Raw genomic sequence first — 24479 nt, forward strand, 5'->3', positions numbered from 1 at the left:
CATTAAAATGTCAACATTTCCTACAACTATCAATCACAAAGGAACAAAATCCAACAGTTTTTAATGTATGGAACTAAATAAATTTAAAATGTTTAAAAATCTTCCCCAACCTGCTTCTCCTTGTGCATCAGGGTGATCTTTTTGAAACTCTTCTTTCTTTTTATCAAGTGCCTGTTGGAAATTTTCATACTCCTCTCGATATTTCTCTTTTTCTTCTTGGGGAATTGTTGAATCAGCAGGCTCCTCCTATACCAGATATCAAAAAGTTATTCATATTTAAACCAAATCAAAAAGTCAATAATTTTAAGGACATTAATTCAAAAATAAAGCTAGCCCAGTTCCTTATTAAGCCAAGTGCATCTCCATAACACCAACAAGAAGGAATAATAGTCCCTGCAAAAACCAGCAAGGTACAAGAATGCTAGGTAGAAAAATATAGGGCAAGTTTTCTGGATTCACACAGGGTGCGGTCAACTTCGTTGAAGGTTGCTGGTACCAAAGGAACTCAGGTCTCAGAAAAAGACCAATATTGGTAGGCGGTGGTATGGAGAGAACCTTTAAATTGAGAATGTGATACCAATTCTCGAATGGCTAATTAAATTTAGCCATTGCTTAGAATTCAACATTTAAGAGTCAAAATGCTGGCATTCATTAGACGCTGTGGCAGCTGAATCAGTTGCTACAATGTAATCATTTCAAATACTTCCCTCCTGTTTGAACACAATTGATGAGGAAATGCAGTAACAGTAGGATTGAGGACGATAGTCCAGTAAAATGGTCATTGCACTGTTTCACATGAACTGCTTAATAAACACCTTAATTTTTACAGCTGATGATTGGAAATTACATAGCACATAGAAATCAAAGCATAGGAAAAAATATTCAAAGGTTTGTAGCTAGGAAAATCCAGTAATTATGTGCAGAATGCAAATGTTCCAGTTGTATAGTTCAATCCAAGCTTTAGCACAAATCTGACTAAAGAATTGATATGCTTGGTCGCTGGTTACTACAAATTTGAAAGACACTAAAGAAATTACTATTTTTCTAGTTGTACTGAACATGCTTTTGGGTTCAGTCATTGTACATTTTTTCACATGACATTTGTAGGAGTCTACATTAATACAGCAGGTCTATTGGCATGAACCGGCATACTTGGGCAGCCTTGAACATTGAAGGTCAGGTCATTCTGGTGACAGCGAGCCTACAATCTTTCCATAAAGGTTTTTGGCACAAAACAACTTGCAAAATTTTGAGACAGGTAGCACATGGTTGTAATTACACGTTTCAATTCTGGAGTTGACAACTGCATTAGAGAAACCATTGTTCTTCTGATTCTACTCTTCAGTATTTCAGTTGAGAATATTGTTACAATTCGTATGGAAAATGATAATTTAAAACTTCTAGTCAGTTAACAGCTGGAAGAATAACAAGATTTCACCTTTTAAAACTTTTCCTGTAACATTGGACTAAAAGCACGATTAAGCAAAAACTTTTCTTAACCATGCACGAGCTTCCACTTGCAGTACTGCAAGATGATTCCTTAACATAATTAAATCGCAACTGTAACAATATGCAAAGATGTCTATTTTCCAATCTTAATAAATACAACCTCTATGTACTCTAAGCTACATACAATAGTTAAATTTCAAATTGATTCTTTATAATCCATTGTAATATTTAACTTGTGCAATGCTAAACTTTTGAAAAGAGACAATTCATAATTGCATGGAGTTAGGATTGTGGGGGTGGAACACTCTCCCCAGTACTATCATTCTTCACACTGAAGAGCAAATAACTCTTTCTATTAAGAAGTCTATTTTTCATAAGAAACATTACACGCATGGATAATAGATCAGTGGATAATAGAAGAATAGAGACCCCAGAAATCTGTTACAACTATACAACACAAATAAAGTAATGAAGGAGCACAGCTTTCACTTCTTCTTGTTTCTCTGTTCAATGTTGGTTTAGATTACCTAACCAAATAGGATTAGTACAAAAGCAAAGAAGGTCAATCGACCCTAAGTGCTAACTCTGTTTCTCCCTGCATATTTGGTTGTCAGACTTGTTGAGTGTTTCCAGCATCTTCTGTTTTGTTTCAAATTGATATAGTGGCCGGGATTCTCCCCTACCCGGCGGGGCGGGGGGTCCCGGCGGATTGGGAGTGGCGTGAACCACTCCGGCATCGGGCCGCCACAAAGGTGCTAGGCCCGCGCCGGAGTTGTTTCCACTCCGCTGGCTGGCGTGAATGGCCTTTGGCGCCACGCCAGCCTGGGCCAAAAGGACTTCGCCGGCCGGCGTAAGTCCGCGCATGCGCTGGTGCGTCAGCGGCTGCTGACGTCATACCGGCGCATGCGCTGGGGAGGGGGTCTCTTCCGCCTCCGCCATGGTGGAGCCAGATCGCGGGCCAGGCCACCGTGGGGGCACCCCCTGGGGTCAGATCGCCCCGCGCCCCCCCTACGACCCCAGAGCCCGCTCGCGCCGCCAATCCCGCCGGTAAGAGAGGTGGTTTAAACCATGCCGGCGGGAAAGGCCTGTCAGCCGCGGGTCTTCGGCCCATCGTGGGCCGGAGAATCACCGCGGGGCGCCTGCCGACCGGCGCGCCGCAATTCCCGCCCCCGCCGAATCTGGGGGGGGGCGGAAAATTCGGGACACGGCGGGAGCAGAACTGACGCCGGCCCCGGGCGATTGAGGTCGAAGAATTCCGCCCAGTATTCTTTGATCTGGTCAAAATCCATACAAAACAATGGAGGATGACATTGCAAACTAGTTTGGTTAAATGATCACACTGTATGCATCTTCTTCAAACAACTTGGCATCCTAATATTGCACATAAGGGTAGAACACAACAAATTGGGAGGAGAAGGCCATGCGACCCCTTGATCCTGCATCATGACTCCAAGCACTACATAGAGCACGAATCCAAATGGCAGATACAGGGACTGTGCAACAATCACAAGGACTATTTTGACCATTAATGGGGAAGATTTAGATTTAGAACAGTACATCACAGAACAGGCCCTTCGGCCCTCGATGTTGTGCCGAGCAATGATCACCCTACTCAAACTCACGTATCCATCCTATACCCGTAACCCAACAACTCCCCCTTAACCTTACTTCTTAGGACACTACGGGCAATTTAGCATGGCCAATCCACCTAACCTGCACATCTTTGGACTGTGGGAGGAAACCGGAGCACCCGGAGGAAACCCACGCACACACGGGGAGGACGTACAGACTCCGCACAGACAGTGACCCAGCCGGGAACTGAACCTGGGACCCTGGAGCTGTGAAGCATTAATGCTAACCACTATGCTACCGTGCTGCCCATCAAGATGGTCTTGATGAAAATATATCCCTGATCGTACAAAGGATATCTGCCATTAACAGTATTTGACTGCTTTACCTTAATATTTACAGTCATTTGTCATTTTAAATAATAAATTTCAGTGTATTCTAGTTTGCACTCAATATATCTCCAAGTGACATACAGTAGGATCCTGAAAAATGAATCAACCCCAATTGAAAAATTTTAATTACTCAAAGTGGAAAGGGACAGGCTGTAGAAGCCAACAACCCAGTTTCCTTGTTGGCATCAGTACTAGCTGATTTGAATTTAATTTATAGCCTGTCAATGACATAGAAGCAAGACAGTGGCACAGATATCACTGCCCTCATAATCCAGTAGCCCAGGTCAATGCTCTGGGGTTATGGCAGCTGGTGGAATTTAAATTTTATTTTAAAAATCCGGACTATAAAGCTAGTCTCAGTAATAGTGACCACAACAACTATGATCAATTGTTGCAAAAACTCATTAATATCCTTTCAGAAAGAAAAACTGCCATCCTTATCAGGTCTGGCCTACATATGCCTCCAGACCCACAGCTATGTACATGACTCTTAAAAGCCCTCCAAAATGGCCTAACAAGGCAATAAATGCTGGACTGATCAATAACATCCACAATCTTTTAAATCTTGCTTTCAATTAGCCTTTAATAGCATTCACATTTCAAAGAATATACAAGACATATGCTTAAAACTGCACAGGTGTGCTTGAAATTGCAAGAGCAAAAATACTCTACATCCAAAAAGAAAATGCCAGTACTTCATCATTTGATCAGAACTGGAAATCTACAGGGAGTTCTTCTGGAGGGCAAAGTGGACAGCAGCATAAAGGGGTTGATCTAGGCGTAATTAGATATTGGCTGTCACAGAGCCGTTGCAAATGAAGTACCGTGAATGAGAGAGGATTGTACAAGACGAATGTGACAGCATATTTCTAGGTCGGAGTAGCTACAAGCAGCAGCAATATACATTTAAGAAAGTGGTCACTTTACCGGTCGACAAAAACTGCAAGAGGTAGGTAGCCTACTATGAGTCTAGTCTCAAATAGGTATATAAACCTTGATAACCACATAAAGGGCAGCAGTTTAAAGTATGTAGCTGTAAGAGGACCATGAAGCAAATGGCTCACTTGAGGCAATTAACATCATATTAAACCATGGGATTAAAACAGAACAGTATGGTGTAATCGATAATGGTGAAGGGACACAAGTAGGAATGGGTTGATTTTCAGACTAAGACAAGTGTATAGCGTTGTCCCTCAAGTGTCAATATTAGGATCAAACAAATGATCCCCAAGTCTCAAGAAACAGGCCATCAGAAAGCCAAGAGCCTTGGGGCAGAGGAAGGGATCAAATTATTGACTATCTGCTGGTGATTCATCACTATTGTTGGTGTGGCCTGCAACTTTTCCAATAAATGTTGGCATTAACTAATTGCTGGAACATTGATTTGCATAGCATTACATGAAAGTCCTGACTAACGATTAGTCAAAATGACAACTAAGCCATGTTGCAATACTGTGTGCGCTTAGGAGCTCGTGACTAAAGGAAAGCTAATACTCCACAAAGTGCAAATCAAATTTAGTGGAATAACATGAGCGATCGGAGTTTGAAAGAAGACCAAATAACTAGTGCCGCATTCAGTCCAACTAAAGATAAGGATGGATTTAACAAAATAAACAGAAGAGGTATATCATTATCAATGGGGAAAACTAAAACAAGTAAAAGTCATCTCAGTGAGAAAAGAAAAGGATAAGATCAGGAGATATACTTTGTCAATTCTAGAAAATATAATGCCCTGCACCAGCATGATAGTTGAAACATTAATCACAACATTCAGAAATAGAACATAGAACATAGAACAGTACAGCACAGAACAGGCCCTTCGGCCCTCGATGTTGTGCCGAGCAATGATCCCCCTACTTAAACCCACGTAACCCGTATACCCGTAACCCAACAATCCCCCCATTAACCTTACACTACGGGCAATTTAGCATGGCCAATCCACCTAACCCGCACATCTTTGGACTGTGGGAGGAAACCGGAGCACCCGGAGGAAACCCACGCACACACGGGGAGGACGTGCAGACTCCACACAGACAGTGACCCAGCCGGGAATCGAACCTGGGACCCTGGAGCTGTGAAGCATTGATGCTAACCACCATGCTACCGTGAGACCCCAAAATGTGCTGGATAATTAATTATAAATAATTTTCCAGCACATTTTATTAAAAGGGAAATCCAAATTCAGGCATGAATAGTTGACTAGTTTTATCCCATGTTCCCATGATAAAATGGTTTCCAGCTAACAGTTAAGGGTGTAGTCCACCTCTTTTCAAAATAGTCATTACAAGTGTTGAAACCAGGGAAGATGATGAAGGAAATGCATTAGTGGTTTAAAGTCCATTATTAGTGCAAGGTTGCAAGATTTCATCAACCATTCCAAAGGTTGGGCAATTTATTATTTTACTGGTCATGTAGATGAAACAAAACATTAGCTCGCCCATTCAGGAAATTCATGATGCTCAACATCTAGTAGACTGAATGAAAGTTTAAAATTTCTCTATTTAATACCCCAATACACGCAAGTTTCAAGCAAAAGGATTACTTTCATAACTTGCATTAAACCACATGAGCAATATGCCAAAATGTGTTAGCTTTCCGTCCTATTCTTTCTCATTTTATTACCACCTGACAATTAATACAAATTCTGACTTGCCAGGTATGTTGCTTTGGCTCATCATACAGCTTTTTCAAATAATAATAGTTTTTTTAATAAAATCTTACCGCCGGTTTGCCAGGTTCCAAAAGTCGGAATGTCAGAAAAGACAAGACATCGTGGTCATCTGTCCAAGAAATAAATAAATGTATCATTCATCTAGATGTTTGATTGTGACATTCGTACTAAGCTGCGTACCATTTCCAGTTGCAAATAAACATTTCTACAACACTACAAAATAAATTTTGCACACCTAATGTTTTAGCCAAAAATAAAATACCCCACCTGCAAGACCTCCAGTTGCTGCAGAGATTCCAAAATAACCCTCAGATGGCAGAACCATATTTTCTACTCTGGCACAAAGCTCATAATCGTCATTATTCGGAGTAAAGCCATTATGTAGCATAACCTACAACAGAAGGCATGAACATGTATTTGTGCAATTCTTATGACTGTGTGCAATAGGTTAATGCTTTTCGATTAGGCAGGCTGCCTATTTTTTCCTTTTATTTTTGATTAAAAATGCTGTAGATCTGACTTAAAATAACTACTTAAAAGAGGATCCTCTGGTTGTTAGTGGAACACAGAGAAGAGAGTCCTTACTATACAAAAAATGAAAGAATTATATCCTATTTTAAGAGAGGTCTTTAGAATGCAGCTTAAAACAATAAAAATGTAAATATAGGTGCACATTGAAAACTTCTGCAACAAGGCAGAAAACTCAATGAGGAAACTGCTCCTCAGAACGAAGCAAAATTATCTTTCAATTATTTAGTGTTAAAAAGAAATGATTTAATCAGTAAATTAAACAAATCAGCAACTATGCTACTCAAATGTTGGTATTTTAAAAAGGAGCTGTCCTGATGGCTTATTGAACACTTGCCTGACGCAATACAGTTTGACTGTGGGGATTCTCACTAGTCCAGATAATACGTGGTTAGTTACCATTTGAGGCAAAAGTCAAGGCTGAGAGATGCAAAAAGCTCCAAAATTATGTACTCTGGCAGATATCCTGAATGCTAAAATTCACAGTTAATGCCAATAGTTTATTATAGTCAACATATCGTTCAGGACAACTTGCTCCGTGAAGAGAGAACAAAGTAAATAATTCCAATGGGAGACTGAATCAAACACAAGCCTAAGCACTTTTCTTCCCAGTTTAAATGTCAGTAAATATAGCATTTGGCTGTCTTCAGCAAAATAAGCCAAGACAGGCAATTCTCGCCTTGATCTAATATTCATTCATGGCCCCGAAAATGTACCAGATATAGAAGCCATGACATCCTGGAGGCATCAACCACAGAATGAAGAAGTTTAATCTGATCAGACAGTTAGAAGAACTTGATCTTCAAAAGGAGATGCTGTTTTTATTCTTTTGTTTCATCTTCAGTAGCTGATGAGTGTTTTACTATTGTTTCCAACCTCGGACACTAACTTTCTATTTATTCAGCTAACTAGTTAAAGATTTAGGACAGAGCAAATAAATAAAGTTGGATAGACATGGCAGGTCAGGTGGTATGCAGTGACATGTGGGAGTTTGTGGAATGCACTGCAATCCTGTATCAGCAGCTGGAGGAACCAGTTCAGAGTTGCTAAGCTAGAGTCTGAGCTGCAGACGTGTCGGACATCAGGAAGAGTGAAAAGAGTTTCATGAACATTTCTGGAAGGCAGGTACACCAACTTAGTATAATAATAATTTTTATTTTTTTTTTGAGTATCCAATTCTTTTTTTTCACCAATTAAGGGGCAATTTAGCGTGACCAATTCACTCACATGGATACATAGAAGGTAGGAGCAGGAGGTATTTTGGCCCTTCAAGCCTGCTCCACCATTCACCACGATCATGGCTGATCATCCAACACAATAGCCTAATCCTGCATTCTCCCCATAGCCTTTGATCCCATTCTCCCCAAGTGCTATATCTAGCCGCCTCTTGAATATATTCAAAGTTTTTGCATCAACTAATTCCTGTGGTAATGAATTCCACAGACTCACCACTCTTTTGTGTGAAGAAATGTCTCCTTATACCTGTCTGAAATGGTTTACCCAGAATCCTCAGACTGTTACCCTTGGTTCTGGACACACCCATCATTAATAACATCATCCCTGCATCTACCCTGTCTAGTCCTTTGAGAATTTTATAAGTTTCTATCAGATCCCCCCTCATTCTTCTGAAGTCCAGCGAGAACAATCTAGTCAATCTCTCATACGACAGTCCCGCCATCCCTGGGATCAGTCTGGTAAACCTTCGCTGCACTCCCTCGAGAGCAACAACATCCTTTCTCAAAAGGAGACCAAAACTGCACACAATACTCCAGGTGTGGCCTCACCAAGGCCCTGTACAATTGCAGCAACACATCCCTGCTTCTACACGCGAAACCTCTTGCAATGAAGGCAAACATACCATTAGCCATCTTTACTACCTGCTGCATCTGCATGCTTACCTTCAGCGAATGGTGCACAAGGATCCCAGGTCCCGCTGTACACTCCCCTCTCCCGAATTACAACCATTCAGGTAGTAATCTGCCTTCCTGCTTTTGCTTCCAAAGTGAATAACCTCACATTTATCCAAATTATACTGCATCTGCCATTGATTTGCCCACTCGCCCAACCTGTCCAGATCAAGCTGTAGGATCCCTGCATCCTCGTCACAACTCACCCTCCCACCTAACTTGGCATCATCTGCAAACTTTGAGATGTTACATTTTGTTGCCTCATCCAAATCATTAATATATATTGTGAATTGCTGGGGTCCCAGCACTGTTTCCTGTGGTACCCCACTGGTTACTGCCTGCCAATTTGAAAAGGACCATTAATCCCTACTCTTGTTTCCTCTCTGCCAACCAGTTTTCTATTCACCTCAATACATTTCCCTTTAATTTTGCACAATAATCTCTTATGCAGGTCTTTGTCAAACGCCTTACGAAAGCCCAAATATACGACAGCGACTGGCTTCCCCTTGTCGACTGTACTGGTCACCTCTTCAAAGAATTCCAACAGATTTGTCAAGCATGATTTTCCCTTCATAAATCCATGCTGACGCGGACTAATCCTGTCACTGCTTTCTAAATGTTCCGCTATAAAGTCCTTGATAATGGATTCAAGCATTTTCCCCACTACCGATGTTAGGCTTACTGGTCTATAATTCCCTGCTTTCTCACTACCTCCCTTTTTGAATGTCGGAGTGACATGAGCTACCCTCCAATCTGCAGGGACAGTTCCAGAGTCTATAGAATGCTGGAAGATGACTACCAATGCATCCACTATTTCCAGAGCTGCAACCTTAAGCATGCAGATGCAGATTCTCAGGCCCTGGGATTTATCCGCCTTCAATCCCATCAGTTTTCCCAGCATCATTTCTCTCCGAATGTTGATCTCCCTCAGGTCTTTCCTCTCACTAAACCTTTCATTCTCCAACATTTGTGCCTCATTTGTGAAGACAGAACCAAAGTATGTATTCAATTGCTCAGCCATTTCTTTGTCCCTTATTATGCATTCTCCTGTTTGTGTCTGTAGGTGGTCTACATTTCACTTTACCAATCTCTTTCTCTTCACATATCTATAGAAACTCTTAGTGTCAGTCTTTATGTTCCCTGCAAGCTTCCTTTCGTACTGTACTTTCCCCATCTTAATCAATCCCTTCGTCCACCTTTGCTAAATTTGAGGGGGGGGGGGGGGGGGGGGGGGGGGGGGACCCCATGCAGACACGGGGAGAACGTGCAAACTCCAAACGACAGCGACTTGTGGCCAGGATCGCCCCCGGGTCCTCGGAACCGTGAGACAGCAGTACTAACCGCTGCGCTGTCCCCAGTACACCCCTTTAGTTAAGTAGACTCAAGCTGTCAATGGTCAAGGACAGCAAGGAGTGACCGAGAGTCAGGGAGGCATGGGGTTCCAGTATTGGAGGAGCCATAGACGGCCAACATGTTCAAGTTACCTGATACTTTGGTGCATGAGAACAAGGATAGTAGGGTGAATGAGCAAACTGACCAAGATGCCAACCATGCCATGTGTGGGGGAGTGTAAAAGGAATGTGGTAGAGCTACAGAACATATACATTGTACTCTGCAGCTGCATTCCAATAGTTATATTGCCTGTCTGGTGCCAGAATTAAGGCCATCTCCTTGCTGTCGAAGAACTTGGCGATGGCGCAGGGAGAATCCAGATGCCATGGTCAAAGTAGGAAAGTAGGAACCAACGAAATGAAGTAGAACTAGGAATGATATTCTGCTGTAAGAGAGCCAGTTTAAGGAGTCAGGATCCAAAATAAAATGTAGAACCTTGAAAAAAAATGTAATCTAATCTGAAGATTGTTAACTGAGCCATGCGTGAACCAACATAGATTCAAGCAAATTTTAGAAGTAAGCGTATAGCTCAAATTGTGGTGTGGAAGGGGTTTCAATTTATTGGGCAGCGACACCAGTACTGAGGAAAACAGGGAGCTGTTGCGATGAGATCCATGTTAAACAGGTTGGGATTAGTGTCCTGGAGAATCATACAACTAAGGTTGCGGACAGGGCTTTAAACTAAAAACTGAGATAACGAAGGCATGAATGAGGATTTTGGCAGCATACGAGCAGAGACAGGGCCAATGTCTGGCAGTCTTAGTAATGGTATGTAGGAGGTCATAAGCACATCTCAGGATCCAATGTACCTCAAGGTATGGAACAGACTGGCTTAATCTAGGACTGTTACCAGGGAGCAGGATGAAGTCGGTAGCTAGAGAATGGAGTTTGGAGTGGGGGCTGGTGACTGAAAACAATGGACTCCAGGGACATTAACAAGAAAATGCAGGAAAAAATTAAATGACCGGAGAGCAAATATGACCTGGAAATAGAACCTGAGGCACTAAAAACAGCAGAAGGAAAATTCAATATAAATAGAAACATGCGGATTACGGTGCAAACAAAGAATCAACACAAACAGAAAGATGCCGAATGATTATTTCCTTCAAATATTGATAAGACCAAAACAGCCTGTCTACCGTACATAAAAGATAGAAGTAAAATGAGGCCCATAACTTCCTCAGAGTGGCAATCACCAACGGATTGCCACTCTGGAGGGACTTGCCATTACCCTTGTTGAAATTCTAAAGCTCTTGCTTCGCCCAATCGTCCTCACTCCGGCTAGGAGAGTCAGGATTAGCAAAGTGCTCCACCGAATGTATCGGCATGGACTAAGTGGAGCACAAGAAAACACACACTGTTTTTACAGCACTAGCTGGCCGGAGTTGAGCCAGACGGTGGGGGATGGGGTTCTTGGTCGGGGTGGTTAATAGTTTCTGTGGAGTTAGAAATGCTTTTTTTCATTCAACTCTTTCAGAGTAACCGTTGGGGTAAAACTGGCAGAACCATCCGAAGTTAGCGATCAAACAATTGCTTTGTTGGACGGTTCCTAGCTCAGCGCAATTGTCCAGGGGAAGTTAGCCCGTTTGGACAATTGTGAGGCAAACTCTTACATGGGACCTTCCTGGAGAGGTTCCGCAGTACATCATTGGGGTACTCCCACCAAGTGAGATGCTGGGAAACCAGGAAGTTATGGCCCAATTTCTTTACTGTGACCGAATGTAGTGGGGTTGCATCAAAGACAACAGGAACTTAGAGGAAAGAACAGCTGCTTGAACTGCACAGAATAATTGGGAGTACTTAATATGGTCAATTAATGTAATTAACCTAATGTCAAAAGGCCATTTGCCCAATATAGGCAGCTGTCTGGGATAGGCAAGGAACATGCAATGGGTAAGGGCTACACCTGTATTTAAAAATCAGGCAATAATACAGACATGAGCAGACTTGTAAATTTTACTTCTATGCAATATAAATGCACTCCTGATAATCCATTTAATTGAGAAAAATATTTACAATATACAGGAGACAACATTACTGTGGTTGGGAAAGATCCTGCCTGACAAGTTTCTTTGAGAAGTGAAAACTCAAGACTGCGACAGGATGTGATGTCCCTCAAATTCCAAATGGATAGGAAACTGACAGACAAAACCTTGTTCCAGGAATCAGGTCACAAAGTGCAGAATGATTTGGACAAAATATGCAAGTGGCACAATAGCCACAGATGAAATGCAAAATAGACGAGTGAAAAAAATAGTACACACTGAAAAAAAGACATATATAAAGCATATTTCATGAATGGTGTTGAAAGAAATAGTCTTACATAGCAGAATAGATCTAATAAGCTTTGTAATATTTGTTCCACAAGCCATTAGATTTAGTCTTCTGAATCTTAAATATTATTGTAAAAACAATTTCTAAACACATTTTAAACTCAGCTTATACACTCCTCATATAACAGATGGAGATTTTTGATAAAATGGAGAAATCAAGGCTACACAATATTTGTAAACGTCAAAATACAAGAGACTCACAGTCAGTGTTTTTCTGTAGTAGATTATCCTAGCTCTCACAGGGTAAGGCTTGTTCCGAAAGTCTCTCAGGCAAGACCCCAAAGCTTGTGTTGCACCATCGCTGCAGAAGTTAGTTATACCAGTATCAAAACACAAACAAGTGAAATCTTTGAAAAGGTATACCGATTTAAGCCCCTTAGCAACAAAAATAAATTGGGATGTCATTTCATACGCTTCCTTAATTTTGGTTTAAAAGTATTCAAGATTCAGCGTTCGGATTTTTGCTATTTTGCACTATCCAATTTCACTGGCCGAGTATTAGACCAAAAATACATCTACATTATAATGCTATATAAAATACAAGAATTTTGCCCCCTCCCACCTACTGATAATATAAATCAGTTTGTACATTAGAACCTAAATTGCTCATCATAATTAATCACTGGGCAATTTGCTGGGAACATGTGTTTCTATCTCAGTTGGACATAATTCAGAAACGATATTGTAGATTCTAAGCTGATATTCATAATTTGGGACGAAACCTATTTCAACAAACTTCTCAATTCAAGAAACATTTTTGATTCTGAATTGACAGGCAGACACAGCAGGATGTAATTTGACAATCTGCATCATACTGTGCAGTCACAAACAAAGATGGGCCAATCTTTGCAAAGACAGCTCCACTTTAAAAAAAAAATCAGAAATGTGAAATCAGCAGAGAGAAGGAACCTGCATCATCATGTAAATAGACACTTGTAGCTGTTTTGCTCATAGTAAAGTCCCCTAAATAGCCATGAGATTAATATCTGGTTATCTATTTTGATTGAAGAAAGAAGTTAGCCAGGATCGAAGATAGGCTCTCCTCAAATTGTGCTATGGAATGATTAACATCCACTGATCACAAAAGAGGTAGTTGTTGTTTAATGTCTCATCAATAAAATGGCACTCTCTCAACATTGCAACACTCCTTCAGCATAGTGTTGGAGAAGGATTTGAATACACACTCTTCTGGTTGAGGGGAAAGATCGCTTACTGAACTACGCAGACTGCTACAAAATGAAGATATTTACCAGAAAATAGTTGGCTAAATTTGACCGTGTAAAACAATCAATTTCTAACTTGGTCTTAAAGGGGCTGGTTTAGCTAAGGGGCTGGTTTAGCTCAGGGGCTGGTTTAGCTCACTCAGCTAAATCGCTGGCTTTTAAAGCAGACCAAGCAGGCCAGCAGCACGGTTCGATTCCCGTACCAGCCTCCCCGGACAGGCGCCGGAATGTGGCGACTAGGGGCTTTTCACAGTAACTTCATTGAAGCCTACTTGTGACAATAAGCGATTTTCATTTTTTCATTCATAAAACTCTGCCCTATCAAATTTTCTTTTTTCTTGCTGACTTTATTTAAGTTCAAAAGTAGGACAGTTAAAGTTGCATTTTAATGCTAAACTAATCATTTTATTTTTCAAAAATATTTTTTCTTAAAATGAGGGTTATCCATACTGGTGAATGGAACAGTATAGTTCAAGTATTCAGCTTCAAGCATTTCCATGTTAGATACAGTTCATCAAATGCAGAACATATCACCTTCAATCCTCACCAACCTAACACAAAACATAGAACAGTACAGCACAGAACAGGCCCTTCGGCCCTCGATGTTGTGCCGAGCCATGATCACCCTACTCAAACCCACGTATCCACCCTATACCCGTAACCCAACAACCCCCCCCCCCCTTAACCTTACTTTTTAGGACACTACGGGCAATTTAGCATGGCCAATCCACCTAACCCGCACATCTTTGGACTGTGGGAGGAAACCGGAGCACCCGGAGGAAACCCACGCACACACGGGGAGGACGTGCAGACTCCGCACAGACAGTGACCCAGCCGGGAATCGAACCTGGGACCCTGGAGCTGTGAAGCATTTATGCTAACCACCATGCTACCGTGCTGCCCCAATACACACAAAATCCACATTAATTATAAAAGAGGGCAAATAGTTGCACTTACTTTTGATGATCATAAAGATATTGCCCATTGTTTCCAACGACAAGTACTACCGGATTATTTTTCTGCAAATTATGAAAGGAAACTTCAGGTTAACTTTCCGCAATCTTTATTCTGCAACTGTGGTGCTCAAGATGGAAACTTCAACTAGAAACACCTTCGATTCACTGACTGAGCTTAAAATATTCCACATTTAACAGCTCAACATAAACACAATGGTTTACAATTTATACGAGTAATATTGAAAATAAACCTTTCACCATGTTAAATATGCTGGTTAAAAATACTCAAATATAGTGCATAGAAGTAAACTACTGCAACAGGATTAAAAAAGCATTGAAAATCAAAGCAAAAAGCAAATCTACACAACTATCAAGATCCAAAAAGTGATTGCAGATTGAATTTCAATGCATCCACATTATAGCACACATTGAAGGGATATCATTGAAATCTAGAACTCTTTATCAAATACGCTAACGAAATATACAAGAAACAGGAGAAGATCATACTGACAGTCGAGTCTGCTCAGTCACTAAGTACTATCTTGATCTTAACAGCTGATCTTGGACTTCAATGCTACTTTCCTATGCACTCAGCATATCCCTCAATTCTGAGACACCAAAAAATCTGTCTACTCCAGCTTTAAATGTATTCAATGATTGAGCATCCACCGCCACCTGACATAAAGAATTCCAAAGACACAAAACTTTTAGTGAGGTAATTTCTCAGCAAATAAATAATTGGGTCCTTACCCAGACTGTGCCCGTATGTTTAGTTTCTCCAACTAGCAGAAACAATCTCTCAGTATCCAGCCTGTTTAGTTCCGTAAGAATCTTGTGCATTTTAGTGAGACTGTCCCTCATTCTTCTAAACTCCAGGTAATAAAGAACTAATTCACTCAGTCTCTCATCATAGGACATCCTCTCATCCCAAAAACCATTTTGTATTTAAGTTCAGTTAGAAAACGGTGTCATATACACTTCAAGCAACAAAAAAAACAACTGAATCTGAAGTTTTAGCACAATTGAGAAAGGGGAACATTGTGCTTGGACACACTAATAGAACATCTGCACTGAGCAGGTTATGGAGTTTCTATTTAATTGTAGGCATATATAAAATACAGTTGATTCATTAATCCTTCCCAGATCAGAAAGGCTACCAAACGTAGATAATTTCAAATATATTTGAATGAACTTTATTTTTGAACTGGCTCACATTCATATGGTTAAAGTCAATTCTTTAGAGCACATATTACCATGTTAGGTGAGAAATATATGATATGATGCAAACTGTTTAAAATGGACTATCATTCTTGGCCGTTAAATGTGAACACTGAAAGAATGGAAGATCCACAATTTGTGAAATTAGAAAAAAAACTGGAGAACTGAAAAATAAAGTGAGCCTTCGCCACTTGTGACTTAAAAATGAACATGCATCATCAGTAGGGCACCAAGAGAATCAAGTGATGTAGCAGGAAAGTACAGTCCAGTCATTATTACACTGAATGACAGAGCAGGTTTAAAAAGCCAAATGGCCTACACCTATTCTAATTTCTTATCTTATAAAATCCTGTTCAAGGGTATACTTCAAAACTACGCACAGTACATCTACTAATAAAATAAATAGGATTTTACTGAAGAGAAGTAGTTAAAGCAGCTATCTGAAGTAGTTGTTTGTACTTCGACATACACATACCTTTCCATCATTATCAAAGGAGTCAAAGAAAATACCAACACCATTCCATGAATCAGCTGCTCCAAAAACTGGGCCATCCAATCCTTGATCCACTGTGTACCAGATTGCCTAAATCAGAAGAGATGGGAGAAGTGCATTATTATTATAAACAGCACAGCAGAGCAGACCGGTGGCGCAGTGGGTTAATCCTGCAGCCTCAAGGCGCCTAGGTCCCAGGTTCGATCCCGGCTCTGGGTCACTGTCCATGTGGAGTTTGCACATTCTCCCCGTGTTTGCGTGGGTTTTGCCCCCACAACCCAAAAAACAAATGTGCAGGCTAGGTGGATTGGTCACGCTAAATTGCCACTTAATTGGAAAAAATGAATTGGGTACTCTAACTTTATATTTTAAAAAATAGCACAGCAATTTTCAATAATATAAAGAAATTTGAGATATCATTACCAGCCCGTCGGCTCCGACCCGTCCTCTCCCAGTCACACGGAAAGTAACTTCAATTTCCCAGTTTTCAAAGCTAAATCTACTTTTTGTCCAAACCGATCCCTTCTGACTTTTCAGTGATGGCGTTATACGGATTTGATCGGCACTCGGGATTGCATCTAAAACACGAGAAAAAAAAATCTCTCAATACATACAAGTATACCAAGTCATTAAAGGTTTAACCTATTGAACCAGTTTCTTCCATGGACCACATTCAAATAATCTCAGCCCAGAGTTAACCAAGTCCATTCAATCTCTTCAAGGAGGCAACCAACCACAGAATAGGTCTCCAAGAGAAAACTCTACCCTTTCGGCATCAGTGAAAGTTCAATCAAGCAAAACACATATTAATCCAAACTCATGAAATTCAACATGGGAAGAAAGAAAGCAAAGGACTTTTGTATGAAAGGAAGTAAACAGTTTCTTAAGTTTGATTATTGGCAAAGTGTTCCTTACTACAAACGGGAGCAACTAAAAGCAATTTATACAGTAAAACCATTCACAAAAAGCTATCAGTAGGAACATGTCAAGAACGGTTATATATGGGGAGCTTTAGAATGGATATCTGTGATATTTTGACTGAGCTACCTCACATTTCATCAAAGACTGGAATTCATGATCAACTTATGAAGCCATGTTTGGAATGGAAAATATAATTTGCTAAGAGCATAGTTATTTAATTTGCTTCAAATGTTATATTTAAAACTTTGACTGCAAAACAAGTCACCCCAGCAATTTGGCCGGTAGCATTGCTCTCACGTTATGCTTTTCGGCACTGATCGTTTTAAAGAAGGATGACATTACAGCAGATTCTATGTTCTAAAAACAGAAACATTTAAAGATGTTTGGAACTTTCTCATCTGTCAAAGACATAATGTAGAAACCAAGAGAATTTTGAAAGCATCAAACATTTTAAGTTTGATTACTGCCAGGATAAAATGCAATGAAGTTACATATCTTATTTAATTGTCATTCACCCAATGTCCAACAAAATAAGTTTCATGCCAGACTACAACACAGGGGCTTAACTCCCACAAACACAGCCTAATGTGTTTTAAAGTTTTTTTCTTGATAGTATGCATATTCTGCCTGTGTCTTCCCAAGGTTGATAAATGTCCTGGCACACATTTCCTCAGACATCATTTTGGGATATCCTTTGGCAATACATTTTTAGGAGCGGGTGATTGATTCACTGCAATACCGGTCAGACAGATAGTTCACATTACTTATAGCAGGCTTACATATATCAAGTAAGGTATTAAACTTTGTTAAAGCCATTGGTAATCATTGACTTCTAAGGATGAATATTACATCAGGGAGACTCAAATAACTCAGCTTAAAAATACATTTCAAAATCCAAATGTACTATGGCTCTGAATCAGCTAGGAGGACAGGTGTCCTAACATACTGTCCCTGAAGGAGTCAACAGGCCACGATCTTCCAAAACCAATTCTGCTGAGCCGCCCAAATGCTTAGGATGTCAGAGTCCCAACTACCAAGCAAATCTTCACCCAGCTCAAGGAAGGATCCCGAACAAGATGAGGACAAAAGAAACCCTTCAAAGACAGCTTGTAGGCTTACCTCAAGAAATGGAATCTAAACGTCAATGCCTGGGAGACCGGAGGAACCTCCTAATTGAAGGTCACAATTCTTCGAGAGCACCCAACAGCAAGATGAGGCCAGGAAAAGGAGCACCTGCGATGTGGCATCCAAGAACTGATCCCATCTTTTTGGAAACTCATGCCAGGTGAGCAATTGGAGATGCGGCTCCAGGATCAAACTCATCAGCCATGCAGAGACCCACAGAACCCAAGGCCAGTAACACTGAGTATCTTAGGTGGACAGTCATACCCGTTGGCAAGCGATCACCGCATTCTATCCATTATATAATAGTTCCTTTCATGGAATTAACGTCCTCAAGACAAATAAAGTAAAAATATATCTTCCTTTCACTTTAAACATATTTAGAAACACTAAAGCACTAATAATATAAAGCTTCAACCTCTTGCCTCTGCTAGACTGAAAATTTTCCACGTAAATAGAAAAGGTGTAAAAACTCAGCAAATATCTGGGTAAGTGGCCTAATTTAATGCTGCAGCTGTATTTTTAATTTAGCGGTGCAGAGCTTCAAGCAGGGGGAAAACAATGGCTGGGAGCTTCAACACCGCCGCCGAGGCCTAGAGTTTAAGAGCAGGAAGATTATGCTGGAACTGTATAAAACATTTGTTGTGCCACAGCTAGAATATAGTGTGCAGTTCTGGAATCCACATTACAGGAGGGATACAATGCATTGGAAAGGGTGCAGAGGAGATTTACCAGGACGTTGCCTAGTCTGGAGACTTTTAGCTATGAAGGAGAGATTGGATAGGCTGGGGTTGTTTTCCTTGGAGCAGAGGAGAGTGAGGGGGGACATGATTGAGGAGTATTAAATTATGAGGGGCATAGATAGAGTAGACAGCCAGAAATATTGCCCCTTGGTGGAGGGATCAATTACCAGGGGGCATAGATTTACAGTCAGGGGCATGAGGTTGAGAGAGCATGCAAGGAAAACCTTTTTTTACCCAGAGGGTGGTGGGAGTTTAGAACACACTGGAAGGCTGGGAGAGGCAGAGACCTTCATATCATTTAAGGAGAGTTTAGATGAGCACTTGCTGCCAAGGCAGACAAGGCTATGGGCCAATTGTTGTAAAAATGGGATAAGAACAGTTAGGTGTTGTTTTTGACTGGCACGTGTGTTGGGACGAAGAGTCTTTTTAAAACTGTGTACTGCCATCTTCAATGGGGCTGAGTTGGAGATGGATGATAGCTTCAAATTCCTGCATGTGCACATTACCAATAATCTGTCCTTGTTCACCCACAACGATGTTAAGACGAAGAAAGCACAACAGCGCCTATACTTTCTCAGGAAACAAAAACATTTTGGCATGTCCACATTATAGGTGCACCATGGAAAGCATCCGATCTGACTGTAGTATCACAGCCTGGTATGGCAATTGCTCAGCCCAGAGTTGTAAAAAACTATAAAGAGTTATGAACACAGCCCAGTCCATCACGCGAATCCGCCATCTATCCATTGATTCTGTCTATACCTCCCACTGCCTTGGGAAAGCGAGCAGCATAATCAAAGACCCCTCCCACGCAGCTTATTCATTCTTCCAACTTCTTCCATTGGGCAGGAGATACAAATGTCTAAGATTCAAAAACAGCTTCTTCCCGCTGCTACCAGACTCCTAATCGACCCTCTTATGGACTGATCTGATCTCTTCACACATCTTCTCTACTGAGTAGTATGCTTCACCCGATGCCTGTGTCTATGTATTTACATTGTGTATTTATATTTTCCCTATGTATTCATGTATGGAGTGATCTGTCTCAACTGTATGCAGAACAATACTTTTCACTGTACCTCGGTACATGTGACAATAAACAAATCCAATCTTGAACCAGTGCAGTCCATGTGGTTTCGCTCATGGCTTTGGTTAAGCCAAATAATTGCATCAATATTGAGTCTATGGCTGAGAGTTCATAATTTTCTGATAAAATATGATCTGATGTCTCTGCAGATACAGCCAGGCCAGAGTATTTGTATATTCACCTTTCATTTCAGTTTTCCAGCATCCACAGTAGTTTGCGTGGATCTGGTTTGGGGCTAATCACAGACTACAAGGAAGATCAAAGCCAGGGATCTTCTGCATTGGGATCTCTATGAGGTGTTTGTGACTTTGCAAACCACATTCAGATTTCCAAACTTCACCTGCAGTTGCATGTATTTCCAAAAATAGCGGAAATGAATTTGTGTCATGTTCAGGGTCCTGGTGGATGGAGAGGTGTTAGTTTTCCCTTTGCTGAACCTCCTGTAGTGTTGTGACATCATGGCAACATCACAGGCCTCCAGGGTGCTGGGTCAACTTGGAAGGTTCCAGCGACAACTGTATGATTGTTCAGACATCAAGTGTGGTTGCCTCAGGGGCAGCACGGTGGCCTAGTGGTTAGCACAACTGCCTCACGGCGCTGAGGTCCCAGGTTCGATCCCAGCTCTGGGTCACTGTCCGTGTGGAGTTTGCACATTCTCCCCGTGTCTGCGTGGGTTTCGCCCCCACAACCCTAAAAATGTGCAGAGTAGGTGGATTGGCCACACTAAATTGCCCCTTAATTGGAAAAAATAATTGGGTAATCTAAATTTATAAAAAAAAAAGAAGTGTGGTTGCCTCAGGCCTATAACAATGCACAATGGTACACAAAGGATCATCACTCACAACCAAAGTACTGAGGCTGCCCAGCACTTTTTTCAGCTTTTGAATCAGGTTGACCCCGGTCTTCAACAGCAGCCAGCTTCTTCAGATGGTAAGAATCATAGAATTATGGGTGGCAAGGTGGCGAGCACTGCTCCTCACGGCGCCGAGGACCCGGGTTCAATCCCATCCTCGGGTCACTGTCCATGTGGAGTTTGCACATTTTCCCTGTGTCTGCATGGGTCACAACCCCACCACCCAAAGATGTGCAGGGGAGGTAGACTGGCCACACTAAATTGCCTCCTCATTTAAATAAATAAATAAATCAGCAGACAAACGAATCATAAAATTCCTACAGGGCAGAAGGAGGCCATTCTCTGCCACATGACGTCATGGAAGGTTAGCATCCAGTTGACCTTCATTGAGGAGTTAGGTCAGAATGCAGGCACATTGCATGGTATTACCACAGACCGTCATTTTCAGGGTGTGAGTAGCATTTCGGTTGTAAAATGGAATGCAATGAATGTTGAGGTTACTTGAGGTTCTATTTCTGGAAATATTTTCCCATGCAATTTATATTCCTGTTCAAGATGGATTCATTTAGAACTGGAAAGTGCATTTATGTTGAGGAGGAGGAACTTGCTTCAGACCCCTTTCTTCCATTATTTTCTCCTGAAGTATGTCATCACTATGAATTGCTCCGAAAACTGGGAGATTGTTGATTTCTCATTTAATAAACTAGGCTGAATAAAGGCTGACACTTTAACAGTTATCTATGGGGTGGCACAGTGACAGAGTGGTTGGCACTATTGCCTCAAATCGCCAGGGACCCAGGTACAATTCTAATCTTGGGTGACTGTGCTGAGTTGTACATTCTCCCAGGGTCTGCGTGGGTTTCCTCTGGGTGCTCCAGTTTCCTCCCACAGTCCAAAAATGCTCATGTTAGTTGGATTGTTACTTAGCGTCCAAAAGGTTAGGTGGGGTTACTGGGATAGGGTGTTCTTTCGGAGGATCAGTGCAGACTTGATGGGCCAAATGGCAGGTATTCTTTGATTCTATGATCTGTGGCTTGAGGCAGCTTCAAGTTGAAAATGTAACCTTGGCAATGCATCAGATATAGGTCAGGCCAAGGAAGAATTTTCCTTTCCTTAAAATTAAATCAGCTGGGTTTTGACAAGAAAGTTTTCAAATGTTCAAGTTCTCATGGTGGTGATGCAACAATCTCTGTAAATCATTAAACTAAAAGCAAAATACTGTGGATTGTGAAATAAAGACAGAAAATGCTGCGAAAAACTCAGGTCTGGCAGCATCTGTGGAAAGAGGTAGCGTTCCTGTTTCGAGTTGTGTGACTCTTAACTCTCTCTTTCTCTCTCTCTCTCCGTAGATGCTGCCAGACCCGAGCTTTTCCAGCATGTTTTTATTGCTGAAATAATTGGTCCAGGACTCTTGGATTATTAATGCAATTGCCATGTAAATTTAAATGATATGGCTTTACAAGTAAATATTACAGTACTATTATTCCACAATGTAAAGAAGTCTACCTACACCAAACCAATATATGCCAAGTCAGATTACAGCATCCCAATAATAATTTATGTTCACTGGTAATGCAATAGCCCACATTTGACTTTACACATGTCTACAACAGCTGTAGAAACAGCTAGTTCCACTCAAAATATATTACAGGTCTACCATGTAGCAAATGGTGTTTTCACAACAATAAATTAAGTCCTGAAGTTTCAAGGCTTAATGAAAATCAGCTACCTCTGCTCCAACAAAAACACATAATTGCTATTGTACCTGCATGAATTTTCCACCTTGAAATTTCAGTGCACAACAAAACTGTTATAGTCATAACAGAATCAGGAACACAATCTCAATAAAATTATAAAAATATTAAAGGATTGTGAACTTTAAGTTACAAAACTTATTTCAAATAGACAGGATGACTGGTGAAGAACGCTTTAATTTAGCACAAAAATTATCACAACTCTAGGTGGAAAAGTGATATACAGTGTATGCCATGCTATCACATTCTGCAAAATAAAACAAACAATTTCTTTCAAATTGCTTAATTAAATGACAAACTCTCATCTGTTATTGCAGTAACTACATGCAAAATTACATAAAATGTACAAAATTGAACAATTTATATATTATAGAGTGGAGGGTAAAGCAGGGATAAGAAGATGCTCATCATATCATAATGTCAAAATGTTGCTGACGTTGTGCAGTCTACTCCACTTCATTCAAATTTTGGTAATTTATACCAAATTCTTACTTTGCTATGCCAGTCATTAACTCAATTCTTACTTTGTTATGCCAGTCATTAACTCAAATTACTGGATTAAAAACCCTTCTCATGGAAATTATAACTCTAGTTACTATATTGCTTTTGGTGTAAACCACCATTGAATTCTACAGAAGGTACCCAAGATCATCAGACGTCAGTCAACTATGGGCTAGGGATGAGTATAATATGTAGAAAAATAAATATGCTACTTTCTTTTGTGATACTGGACTAGCAAACCAGAGATTTGACTTTCAAATTCTACTATGTTAAAGCATAGTACACATGTGGGCCTACACTACACCCATAGTGGAAAATCCATGTCACCATCAGAAAGTGCCAAAAAGCATGCACAAAACCTCCTTGATTTATACAGCATTTATGGTCACATCAAGGCACTGTAATTAAAAACATTCCCAACTCAGTGCTGACCTACCAGATCTGATCTGGCAGTATATTTATGGTCTTCTTACAATCCCCCCGTCTACATCAATAAATGGCCATACTATCTTATTGACATAATGATAGTTCTATAATTCCAGATGTGTGTCAATATATATGCAGTACTCAAATTATCCTTTTAATGCCTAGTATACAACACATATTATCATTTTAGGTCGATGATGAAACAGATAATTTTGTTTTCCACTCACTTGGCAGCAGTCAATAACTGCCACAGAGAATGCTTAGAACGCGTGATCAACAGGTGGGTGAATTCTCCCCACCAAAACTGGCACTCAATGGGACACTTTGAAAGCAGCAACTGTTTGGAAAAATAAATTGGCTGCCAGGTCTCCAACCTTTGTTGCTCACCCAGAGACAGAACCTGTGATGGGAGGAGCAGCCATTCAGATTCTCTCCCTCTCATATACAGGGTCAGCTTTTCTTGCAACGTTGCTCCACAAATGAATTTCCTGGGTCTTTTGGGGGGCTTGAAGGTAAATTTGCCAAGGAATTTTGAGCTCTACTCTTCTGCACCCTTTCTAGCATGATCACATCCTTTTTATAATGCAGTAACATGAACTGTACACATGAACTCTAGCTGCAGTTTAACTAGTGTTCAGCCCATCGAGCTTGCTCTGCAATTCAATATGATCAGGGCTGATCTGCTTCGACTGCACTTTCCCACCTAGCTTCATGATTTCCTGAGACAAACATCTGTCTATTCAAGGCTTAAATATCCAATGATGGAACATCCACAACTCTCTGGGATGCAGAATTTCATATATTCACAGCCGGTGATGTTTCACCCTCACCTAAGTCCTAAAGGAGCAGTATCTTATCATACGTCTGTGCCCCTGGGTATTAGATTCCGCAGCCAGGGGAAACAACCTCTTAGCATCCACCCTATCAAGCACCTTCAGAAT

General features: G+C 40.9%; 1 protein-coding gene across 2 annotated transcripts in view; it reads right to left on the reverse strand.

Moving 5' to 3' along the window:
• Window positions 1-24479, reverse strand: part of lman1 (lectin, mannose-binding, 1) — a 55294-nt gene that overhangs the window by 29311 nt on the left and 1504 nt on the right. For both annotated transcript variants that reach the window (XM_038790606.1, XM_038790607.1), the window contains exons 2-8: window positions 16555-16709; window positions 16114-16221; window positions 14422-14483; window positions 12443-12542; window positions 6349-6472; window positions 6132-6190; window positions 111-246 (exon numbers count right to left, since the gene is read on the reverse strand). In XM_038790606.1, coding sequence (XP_038646534.1) covers window positions 111-246; window positions 6132-6190; window positions 6349-6472; window positions 12443-12542; window positions 14422-14483; window positions 16114-16221; window positions 16555-16709 — 744 coding nt within the window. The remainder of the gene's footprint in view (window positions 1-110; window positions 247-6131; window positions 6191-6348; window positions 6473-12442; window positions 12543-14421; window positions 14484-16113; window positions 16222-16554; window positions 16710-24479) is intronic.

This window comes from Scyliorhinus canicula, chromosome 3, assembly GCF_902713615.1.
Source record: "Scyliorhinus canicula chromosome 3, sScyCan1.1, whole genome shotgun sequence".
Lineage (NCBI taxonomy): Eukaryota > Metazoa > Chordata > Chondrichthyes > Carcharhiniformes > Scyliorhinidae > Scyliorhinus > Scyliorhinus canicula.